The 12,511-nt window shown below is 33.6% G+C and overlaps 1 protein-coding gene across 1 annotated transcript in view; it reads left to right on the forward strand.

The window, feature by feature from the left end:
• Positions 1-12,511, forward strand: part of COL19A1 (collagen type XIX alpha 1 chain) — a gene marked incomplete at its 5' end in the record, with an annotated part of 154,010 nt that overhangs the window by 40,346 nt on the left and 101,153 nt on the right. Inside the window, 3 exons of the mRNA XM_029285489.1 lie at positions 3,820-3,873; positions 6,388-6,441; positions 11,028-11,072. Of these exons, the coding sequence (XP_029141322.1) occupies positions 3,820-3,873; positions 6,388-6,441; positions 11,028-11,072 (153 nt within the window). The remainder of the gene's footprint in view (positions 1-3,819; positions 3,874-6,387; positions 6,442-11,027; positions 11,073-12,511) is intronic.

Raw genomic sequence — 12,511 nt, forward strand, 5'->3', positions numbered from 1 at the left:
CATATAAAGTTGGAAAAAGGTAGTTTCTTTTAAATGCATTGGAAGGAAACTCATCCAGTAGCTGTAGTTCTGAAAGTTTTTCAATCTTAAAGAAGCAATACAGCAAACCCAAAAGATTGAAAAGACAAACCTTGAATCACAAAGGCTGCATATTCATTATTTGCCCTTTTTTTGGCCTGAAAAGCTAAAAAGTTTCATATTTTTCTTAATAATTTTTAGGATTTTTTTAAAAAATATGTCATATATTTTTCACATATTTTCCACCCTGTAATATTTCTTCTAGATATTAGAGAATAGAATTGCACATTACAACTGTATGGCAATGTCCATACAATGGTTGTATTGATTTGTTGGTTGAGCTTTTATCTTGATTGTCAATTATTATTATTTTTACCATTATGGGCTTTTATATGGTGACTGTAATTAGTATTAACTGCCCAGCATTATGAATTTGAGATGGACAGTCCTATACATTTAAATAAATCAATAAAATTCCAAGTGTAGTAGACAGATTTGTTTAAAGACTGTTTATTAATGACCTTGAATATACCATTTGCCTTTTTCATAATGTTTGCATATCATTTCAGTCTTTTCATTAAGTTACCCCTACCACAATCCCCTACCACAATTCCTGATACTCACTGCCCACTCAGGTTGAATCAACATATACATGAAATGGTGTGTGTGTATCCCATAACCCAATGGGCCTACTTTATTCTTGCATACATTTCACTCAATTAAGATGCCCTTATTACTTTGATATTCCCTTTTAGCTTCGATCATTTAAAATAATTTGATAGCTTCATTCATTAGCAGACTGAAAAATGCCAATAATCTTGTTTTTAAGAAAATCGAAAAAATAGTACATATTTTATTGCATAACTCAAGTTTTATCATTGCTAAATACGTTCTAATTTTTAATTTAAAATCTGGGGGGGCTGCAGGCTACAACTGGTATACTATAGAGCATAAAGCCTAACACTTTATTCAGAGCTGCACTTTACCATTTTTAAAGTTTAGGAAACTACTGTACTTTGTAGTTGGAAGCTACAATAATAATAACTGTCAAAAAAGGATGAGGTAGAAGCAATAAAATGAAATTATAATGAAAATAACCAATGTGGCACAAAACAACCTTTTGCCAATCTTAGTATCCTCGCATAGATGGTTAAATTTAATCTTTTAAGTATCAAAACCAGAGTTGCAAGATAGAATGAATTACTTCATAATTGGTTTTTCCTTTATCTACTAGCCCTTTAAAGGCCAAAGTTTATTTATTTATTATAGTTATGAAGCGACTGAGTGCATATTTAGTATCATTTTGGTTACTGCAATAATCTTATTTTTTTTAATGTATGAGGCACATAAATTCAGAAGATGCCAGGATGTACCAGTACAATACTGATATCAAACAGGCTTGTATCCTGGCTAAAATAACTGGAAACCACACAGGAAGTAGAACATGATGTAAGACTAATTCTGTGGATAGCCAAAAGGGCTGACACAAGTCATTTCTGCCCATGTTACCCTTTTTCTTAAATACTGTAGTGCTTGCTGATAGTATACAGTCCTTTAAATGTTGTCCTGCTGATGAGACTGAGTGAACTTAACATGCTTACATTTAAACCATTCAATGGAAAGCATTAAACATGATTACTTTGATTCACTGGATTTCAATTTCTGGAGCGAGTGCAGTATGTGTGACTTGATTTGCTCAACCCTCTGCTCACATGCCAACAAGTAAGAGCTGCCAGCTGGATTTTACAGGTGCAGGTCTTTGAATTTCTGTGAATGAAAAGTGTGATTTAAGAAGGCAGGTATAAAAGCTGCAGGAAGTTGCTTTTGGAAGCAATTTACTGTACATAAAAGGCGTAGTGACTTGCGGAAATGCCTTTTAAAAATAATATGAACTTTGTCCTTTGGCTAATTGCTTTCTACCAATTATAGCCTGCTCATACTTTTAGGAATAATAAGGATTGGAAATATGCCCCAATCTTCAAATTTGCAAAAAAAAAAAATTGCTTATCTCAAATTTTGTTGCAGATTCTGTCTTTATTTTCATGATGGGCTGTGGAGTTTGCTCATTTAATTTGTTACTGCCAGTGCTGGTAAAAAAAAGTAATATATCTAATGTTTTAAATATCTCTTTATTAATGCAGATGCTAAAAGAATCACTTTTTCTGATAGAAGCACATGGCAGAATAAGAAATATTAACTGGAAAGGTTAGGTGCTACGTTGGTTTCCAAGGAATTATAAAATGTTAGGATTAGAGTTAGCCTAAATGTATTTATGGAATGATGTATTTATTTAAAAAAAATCTGCCTTTTCTGAAGTTTCTGTGGAAATGTTTGATTCATTTCACCGGTTTGGATGTAAACCTAAATGAAAGTTTAGCATGATAAAAAAAGACCAGCCTACTTATTGTGCCTATGTCCTTCCTTTTTCCTCCATCTCAGTATTAAGGAGGAAAATGTTTGTTTTCATTTATGATTAACAGCACTTGCTCCATTTGTTGAATCTGGACAAACTGCAATTAATCATATTGTCAATGGAAACTAATTAGTTAATGTATTTGTATAAAATGTTGACACTCCCAGCACAAACAACAGGTAAGGTACTTATCTGCTAATTTACTACACAGCAAATCAAAGGCAGACTTTAATGATCAAACAGTCATATTGATTACAGTACTAAGATAAATAACTGGCCCACATTTCCTGTTATTTTCAATTTTTGCAGCATTCTTTCATTCTAGCCACTCACATTTATCTTCCATATACATTTATTCAGCATCAATTTTCTTACCTCTTCTTCGTGTTTTCCTACACACATTTAACTACTTTTTCCCCACTGCATTAAGCTTTCTCTATGTTTTTTTTCTGATATGCTCAGTTCTTTTCCACCTATATTATGCTTAAATCATAATATACTTGAAAATACATGCCTTTTTCTAAGCACATATTTACCAAATAGTCACTATTCTCATTCATTCTTGGATTTCCAAATGGCCCAGTTGCAGGATTCATTCACTAATGCATTCACTAGTTATGACTAGTGAAGAACTGTACAGGTTAGAATTTTGAAAAGAGATAAATCATAGTTAGAAAAATATGGCTATGATATAGAAAGAAAAGTATAACTTAGCAGCATTGAGTCTTTGACTTTGAGGCTGTACTTCTCCAAAAAATCTCAGCTAAAGAAATCTCCTTATGAACCCTACCTTTCATGGAAAATTGAAGGACCAGTCAGGACAGATTGAAGATTCCCGGAAAGCCCTGAAGATTTGCCCTTCTTACCAGTTCACCTTCATTTCCTGGATGCTAGTTGACAACCAAAAGAAAAACACATCTTATTGGATTATCAATTCTCTGCATTTCTTAGTCAAGAGGCAGTTCTGGCTTCTCTATTGAAGGTCACTGGACATTGTAAGGAATAAGGTTAATCAGGAGGTCAACCTCTGCCTAAAACGTCTTATGACACCTAGCTAAACAGATACTAGTGCATTGAATTCTCAGCTTTTCCATTGAGCGGAATCTAAGTTTTATGAGCTTGCAAAACATTCCACAAAATATGACTTTAGAAAATATCATTTAGTAGAAAAAGCATATCTACATTCTCACAGTTATATCACTTTTCCAGTCACTATGCAAAACTGCATTTACAGATGCTTCGTTGTGTTCTTGTCCTTGTAGTATTATTGCGCTATTCAATAACAATCCAGGATCAAGGAGAAGAACCACATTTGGGGGTTAAATTGTTTATTAAATATTTTACAACCTGAGCAATAGGACTTACCTAAATGCATTTAATTTGTATAGGGTGAAGAAGGAGCTAAAGGAGAAAATGGCATTCCTGGTTTGCCTGGAACAAAGGTAGGATTCCTACCTTAGATGACTTGTTGGACTATTTTCAGAACCAGTAGGACCAAAAGTAATGGATATAAGTTACAGCTATCTAGATTTTTATTTAAATGTAAAGAATATTTATGCAGTTTTGGAACAATCAATCTGTAAAGGTTACAGACTCTGCAATTTTGAATATTTCTAAAGAGAGGCTGGACAGGGGAGTCAGGATAGATGTAAATGTAGCTTATGTTTAATATTTGAATAGTGTCAATTATATATTTCTATTACTGGAAAACAATTTTCTGGGGCCGAAAAATCCCATTTATAGTCACCTTTTCATCTGGATTCTTGCCTTTGAAGACCAGTCAGAAACTACTCCTGATCCAGAACTTGGCTTCACAAGCAATTATGGTGCATCTTGCTATTTTGGTCTAACACATCTGTTCTCTGTGTTGCACTGATTACCAGTGGATGTCTGGCTATAATTCAAGATGGTGATTGTTAGCGATTATGTCTACAGGGCTCAGAGCCTGGTTGTTTATGGAATGATCTGCCCATCCAATCAAATCTGACAGAATGGGTATTTTCTACTTCCCATTAATTAATCAGTGCTGCCGTGAAGAGTGCCTAGGTAGGACTACTCTGTTGCTGCTCCTGCCTTCTGGAATACTATCCTCCCAAAAGTTTGTTGGGCTCCAACCTTCCATCCTTTAGAAAAGTTCTTAAAAACTGGCTTTTCAAACAGACCAGAAGCCAGGTGATTTGTGATCCTGACTGGTAGAGGACGGATGATTGGTACTTGAGTATATTACTTATCCACAACCACCACCAATGTTCTGCACTTCTCTGTATGTTTTATATGTTTTTGAAAAATATTTATGTATGCTGCCTAGAGTTTTCTGATTAGGTGGCCTACAAATCTAAACCAATCAATAACAAGGAACACACTCTCCAGACACATGTCTCCTTTTTTTCTCGCCACTTTTAGAAAGGTTTGATGGTACCAGGAAAAATGTCTTCTAGAAAGAGATTTGGAGTAATTTTCAAGTCTGCAGTTTTAAATCTTCCAAGTAGGATCACTAGCAAACGAGCACATTCATATGTGAACAGTGATTGCAGTCACCGCAACGCTACAAGCCAGTTCTAAAAAGTTTCATATAACCATGCCTTAGTTATATTGCAAAACCACATTCTGGTCAAGAAAAATAGTAGTGGTGCAGTGAATAAAAATATTATGGGTGGAAAAATCAATTCATTGATGATTTCTGTTAGACCTGGTCACTATTTTAATTTTAAATTGATGAACATTTTCCCTCTCAGAATCAGTATTAGCAGTTTATATCAGCCTTCTCCAACCTTCTGGTTTATATAGACCACAATTCCTAGAACTCTCCAAGCAGTTGGAGTTAAGAAATCTAGGAGTTGAGGTCCACACATCTGGAGAATACCCAGGTTACAAAGGTCTGCTCTATGCATTGCTGCAGAGTTGAGGATTCCCCACCCCCATCCTAATGAGATGTCAGCTGGCCTAATAATGGAAGCCTATGAAAGTTGTTTAAAATTCAGGGAGTGCATCTTCATCCCATCTTCAAGATGTAAATCATTCTTTTATATGAAATGATTCCCAAGTTAGGCAGGTAGTGGTTCTAAACAGTTTAAAACATCATAGTGCACAAAAGATTTGAGTCATTTATCTGATGTTTCAGTATTTATAATATTTGATTTATGACATTTGTACTTTTCTCCAAGCTTCCAATAGTAATAGAAGTTCATGTTGCCTCTATCAATGGAAAAACATCCGATGTTAGCCTGGAGGCACCAAGTACCTTGTGCCTTTGAGATTCTTCTGGAAAGTAAAAGACAGGAAAGGCTGCAGGAAGAACTTTAACTCCTAATCTGCACCATATGGCTTTCTTTCCTAAAGAAGAATAAAGAAATAAATAAACCTCAGTTGTTAAGATAGGAGCAGCTTGTTATGAAGAGCAGCTAGTACTACCAATCAAAAGTTATTGTGAAGTATTCTGTTTTATCTTCCATCATAGATTTACCGTGGTAAGAAAAATGACAGTATAAGCAGTGGGAAAAACCAGAGAATTAAAAATGGAAGGCATCCTCATCAGGACACCTATAAAGTCACATAAACAAGTCCTGCACTGTATTTTCAACATCTGCACACGTGATTCACTCAGCGGGCAAACATTGTTAAATGTTCTAAAATGCAAGCTGAGTAATTTAAATACTGAAAACTACAGATGCTACATTATGTATTAGTTATCAGATTCTTGTTCAGAATTTGCTTGTCTTGAGAAGCAGGCCAAATTCTGTCATAAATAGATAAAATATTTTAAATAAATATATTTTTGGCAAACATGAAGATCATTAACCTTAGCATGACAATTTTCTTAGTTAAAATATTAATAGTCCTTAAGAAGAAAGTATAGTATTTTGTTATTGTAACAATTATTTTTATTTCTTCATAATGCAATACCTTTTTTTAATGGCCAATGAATTAGAGTTGATGCAGTTTTTAATTTGTTTTAGGGCGAAGAGGGTCTGATTGGTGTTCCTGGTGTTCCTGGTACTTCTGGTGAAAAGGTACATGTATAAGCTTTGGGTCCATGGCTTGCGTTTGGCTGCCAGGATAGCAGACATCTTCCCTTTTTACCACAAGTTTTTATATAGGAAATGTTTACTATTTATTTAACATTGTCAAATACCAAGTAAACTAAGAAGAAAATACAAATACATTCATGATTTTTATAATTATGTACCACCAGGTTGGTGTCTAGTAACCCCAGATAGATCTTCTTTAGAATGATCTGTTCCTGACTTGGCCCGTCAGATCTTCAACAGTGCTTCCATGACCATGTAATCAAGTCCACTCACCTTTCTTCTAGTTGTTCTCTTCTTTGCTTTCCATCTATTTTTCCCAGCATTATCAATGCTCATGAGTTTTTCACATAATGTGTCCAAAATATGATAATCTGAGCCCATTCATTCATTCATTCATTCATTCATTCATTCATTCATTCATTCAACAAACTTATATAGCCACCCATTTTGTTGAATGTGACTCTGGGCAGCATATAACCACTAATTAAACAATGTTACAATCATTTTTAAAAAAAAGGAAAAGCAAGAATGCTGGATGAAAACATTTATGCCTCAGGTGAGAACTGTAACTTGATTTATTTCTTTTCTTCATATTGTCAGGGATATTTGCCAATACCAAAGTTCAAAAGCCTCATCACTTCCACTCCACTCTGCCAAATCCACATTTCGTTTCCATAAAACGTCATAGAAAAAACTTCTCCCTGCATGATTCTAAACTCTGTAGCTAGAGGGGTCCATCATTCAGTACTACATCATGAACCAATATCCTGTCCATCCATGTGTTTTTCTTAGTTAAATTCAGGGGTGATTTACTAATATCTTCTCCCGTGCATTATGAAATAATGCTTTGGCATCATTATTATTATTTTTTGTCACTAAAGTGATCATCCTCATTCACCACCATTTCCTCTGATACAGGTGCATGCTTGGTTTAATTGAGCAACTGGAATAATCTCCACATATTGGGCAACTCTGCTGGGAGTTTTTCTTCATAATCCTTCCCAGGAACATCTACGTCCATCCCAGTGAGACAGCATGACAGGACTTAAAGAGGAACAAACATTTAACATAACAAATGCTCTCTAATATTTAGAACTTCCCTTCTTTCATTTTAGGCCCCTGAGCAAAACTGTAACTTTTATCCCCAGTTTTGCTATGATGTTAGATTTTGGGGAGAACACTGAAATCTATATTCAGCAAGAGGGGTGTAGAACAGGTTTCAAGTGCATAAACCTGGGGTGTATTTCAAGCAGATAGCAGGGAGGTTTTATAGTTATATTTCTGCTGGTCATATGCCAGAAATATGGCTAGCCAGATTCAACTGCTTCAAATTTATCTATGAACATAGAATAAAACTTATTGGTGACCTGTTCCATAAATGCTTCCTCAAGTCAATATTCTGGGCAAAACCTCTCTCCAATAAACATGCAATGGCAGTGCACAATCTGCCCTCAACACTTGATTTCTTTGGATGTGAAAGAGACAGATTTTTGATGGTATAACGTTGTTACTATGTAATAAAAAGTGCAATTCAATTTCCACTAGTTTTTTTTGCTCAAAATTAAATATGAGCCAGCAATGTGCTGCAGCTGCCCAAAAAAAAAGCCAACACAGTGTTAGGCTGCATTAACAGAGGGATAGAATCAAGATCAAATGAAGTGTTATTACCACTTTACAATGCCTTGGTAAGGCCACACTTGGAATACTGCATCCAGTTTTGGTCACCACAATGTAAAAAAGATGTTGAGACTCTAGAAAGAGTACAGAGAAGAGCAACAAAGATGATTAGATGATTGGAGGCTAAAACTGGAACTAGAAAAGAACAGTTGCTGGAATTGGGTATGTCTAGTTTAATGAAGAGAAGGACTAGGGGTGATATGATAGCATTGTTCCAATATTTCACAAAGAAGCGGGAGTCAAGCTATTCTCCAAAGCACTTGAAGACAGAACAAGAAACAATGGATGGAAACTAATCAAGGAAAGAAGCAACCTAGAACTAAGAAGAAATTTCCTGACAGTTAGAACAATTAATCAGTAGAACCACTTGCCTCCAAAAGTTGTGGATGTTGCAGCGGTTGAAGTTTTAAGAAGAGACTGGACAATCATTTGTCTGAAATGGTATAGGGTTTCCTGCCTGAGGAGGGGGTTGGACTAGAAGATCTCCAACTCTATTATTATTATTATTATTATTATTATTATTATTATTATTATTATTATTATTATTATTATTATTATTATTATTATTATTATTATTATTATTATTTCTGATTGCCTGCTAAAATTTTAGCATTAAAGTTCAATTAATGAATCAGGCAATACCTGATTTTTGCACAATGAACAAAATCTTGAATACGTTCAATATCACAATTTTATTAAAGAGATTTGGAAAAACTTTATTTAAATAGCATCACCTGCTTTAATATAGGACCAATCTATGTTAATATTACTCATTGATGTAGCTATCAGGAAGGGTACTTTTCCTATAGAAACAATTTATAGCCTTTGGAGATTCTATTCTGACACTTCTTATTTCTTCCTTCCCTTTCCTTCACATTTTTATGTAGCACATAAAAACTAGAACCTTCTATATAAGCAGAATAAAAATTGTCCATTAATTCTGTTCAGTTGTCTTACTAAAGTCGTTTCAGGCTAATTCAGAAATTTATAGTAATAGCAAAAAAAGATTTATATTTATCTTATTTTATCTTATTTAATCTATCATTTATATCATCCTTAGCTCCTTAATGGAAATATTAAGTATCATAAGTAGGTAAATAAACTAATAATTAATCCAATTACATAGTCTATAGAAATTATGGCATTAATTGCTTGACTCTAAGCTTTTAAATGCAGTTGTAAAAGTAAAAGCATATTTAATGTTGCCATTTTGCCAAGTAAAAGTTCATAATTATTGTGCAATTATTTATATTAATGGACAAGTTACAGTAGTCCAAATGTCAATGAGACTTAACTTTCCATTCTGTTATTTGTAGAAGTTGTGTTCTCCGGATGGACATAGCGTGGCACCATTCACCACTCACTGAGCCTCTGGCCTTTTAATTCATTATCTGAGTTTCTATACATTCAAATTAAAATGTCCTTCTTAAGAATCCAGAGGAAGATAGGTTTCTATTTGTTGTAATAACATCAGTGAGATAGTAAGCCTTCCAGATGAGATTTTTATTGTGAAATCTCTCTGCCTCTCTCACATAATTTTACACAGGTTCTGTCATGTTCCATTGAGAACCCTTGTGTATTTTTCCATAACTTCTTCTCTCTTTTTCTGCTAAGAATTATTGAGAAAGAAAATAGTGAAATGCTATTGGACTGTAGTATGGAAGCTCTTTCAGTTTGGAGGCTATATTTCTGGTTTTGATCATTTCTACACCTTGTTCCTAGAATTTAAGTGTCCAGTAGAATCATCTTCCATTGGAAATCATCCTTGTTTTCCCACTGCTACACCACTACTTATTTTTACTATAATAAATCTGTTAAGAGGAAGAGTATAAAAATAACTTATTTGCTAGCAGTCTTTGCTATTCTCTTTGCAAGTCTGCTGCTTTCCAATATATTGAAACTTGATTACCAGAATTCCAATATTGCCAACATTTTTAACTAGAAAGTGGAGAATTTATAATCCAACACTTGTGGAATGCTGATCTAAAAGCAACATGTATGTTTTTCAGAAAATTAATAATTTTACTTATAGTTGTTCAAAGAAACTTTGCGCAACATGTAGGCATTTTTATTGAATGCTTACTAAAAAATTTAAGAAGTATTTAACTTTTAACAAAAAGCTACATCTTTAGTTTTGTAAGCCATTATTGCTGATATAATTAGTTCTTTTACCTGGAATAATGAATGCTTTTTATAGAAAACAGAGCTTGGATACACGCTTTACCAAATTTCAACCATAAAATCAATAGAAATCTTAGCTATTCTATTACTTATAAAATGTATACTGATAGAAACGACATTCAAAATTTATCTACTGCAATGGTGGTGTCAATATGAATACCACAACAGTGACCTTAGCTATTCAATCACATTTTTATGCTTGCCATTTGTGTGAAATTATTTTGATAAAACAAAAAGAATATGTCCAATGCAATGGTGAATTCCTAATGATTATTAGCACCAACAGGTACCTCACTAAAATATATGTTCACTCTCTCAAAATTTTGCAAGACTTTCTGTAAATATACCGTTCTTCTTCTATGTTGAAAAATGCTAAGTACAATTCAATCTACTCAGGGAAAACTTTCTGTTGTCAGATATATAGTGGGTATTTTCTATGAAATTGCAATTTTTTTTCTTTCACGTTTCATGTTTTTTATAGAGACAGTCCAGTAGTTATGTTTGAAATGTTCTGTTTTAACGATGCAAAAAGTGTATAACCTTAGCATTTTACCAGATGAAGATGATAAAAAAGAGGTGGAAGTAAGCTTATCTCTTTTCTTGTGAATGAAAAGTATTGTCATTGTTTAAAAATAATCTTTAAGCAGAATTTTCAATTAAATAAAGCAACTTAAAAGCAAACATTGTTTTTATATTTCTTTCAAATGTAGGGTGAACATGGCTTGACAGGGGGGGAAGGTGAAGCGGGAGAAAAGGTAAATTATATTGAATTTTGCAAATTGATTTTGTTTAGTATAACTAAATATTTGTGCAATATTTCCAATGTATTTGATATCCATCTCTTGTTATTTTGTATATTCCTATCCTATGTGAGCAAATGACACATACTTTAATTACAAGGCATACAGTGTCTAATAATAAGACTGCTTAAAAATGTAATGACTGATGTTTTCATTGGATTGTGGGAGCCAATCACATTTTAAGATTTGCCAAAAAAAAAAAGGCATGTGTTATGGATTTGCTAGTAGTAATTGGATGTACAGCAACTAGCCAAGTAACTCTTTTCAAACCACTCTGGATTGTTTTTCAATTTCAGTCCAACTTCAAGGAAAAAAAATGTTAGTTTAAAGAGATAGGCAATTATTTATTTATGTTTTTGTCTTTTGTTTCTTCCATTCCATTTATTTGTCCATATGCTTATTTCTCATGTTCATTGTATATTCTCACGCATACAGAGGAAGCCTCATGTTGACTGAGGCTCTAGAGTTTCAGAAACTCCATTCTTAAATTTATTTTGAGACCATTCCTGAAAAACAATTTTAACATTTTTCTGTGTTTCATGATGATATATCTGTCCTTGCCCTATTCCTACCCCATTTCGCCTTCAGAAAATGCCTAAAATGTTAGTTACGTAGAAGAATAATATATGGCTGGACTCAGAATCGGCTTCATGACTAAATAAAGTTTGAACTCAAACTGCCCCGATCCTCTTCTGATACGTCAGAAAGAATAAACTGAGAGGCTGTGTTTATTAGTGCTAATAGTTATGTGAGAGATTTTTGAAAAATATTCCTGCAGCCTCTGTTCAGCGAGTTCTCCATTTTAAACTATTATTTATGGCTTAAACAAGTTCCCAACAGTTAAGCCAAAAATCCTTGTTTTGCAACAGTATTTGGGGGGGACTTTAGATGATGATGTCATTCAGATTGAAAAGCCTTTGTGTTCAGCTTTCCTCATTTTGGGACAGTCTTCAAACATGAGTGTTCATTAATACAAATAATTTCCTGATTTTGGTCTTGACTCCAAGAAGTCTGTGGCAATATTCCATAATTCTGAGAAATGAGTGCTTAAAAAGAATTATTAGTCAATAATTGTTTTCTTTAATCATAATTATAGGATTTGTATTATTTATTGATGTTACAGGACATGCATAGGAGTTTAAAGCACGAGGCCAAAAGTTAAGAAATAAAAAACAAGTTATCTGAAATATTTTTTAAAAATTCAACAAAGGAATAAATGTACTACTGATACTTTTGAAAATAAATTTGACTGTATTCCAGTCATTGCAACATGGAGAAAAGTCTACCTATTTGGTCGCTGAGAGTTCACAATCACTTGATAACACATAACCAATCACTTGAAATCCAATTAGGACAAGGGATTTTGAAAGTTCAAACTAAAAATCCATAAAGCT

The sequence above is a fragment of the Protobothrops mucrosquamatus genome, unplaced genomic scaffold, assembly GCF_001527695.2.
Source record: "Protobothrops mucrosquamatus isolate PMUCROS unplaced genomic scaffold, P.Mucros_1.0 scaffold1762, whole genome shotgun sequence".
NCBI classification, from domain to species: Eukaryota; Metazoa; Chordata; class Lepidosauria; order Squamata; family Viperidae; genus Protobothrops; species Protobothrops mucrosquamatus.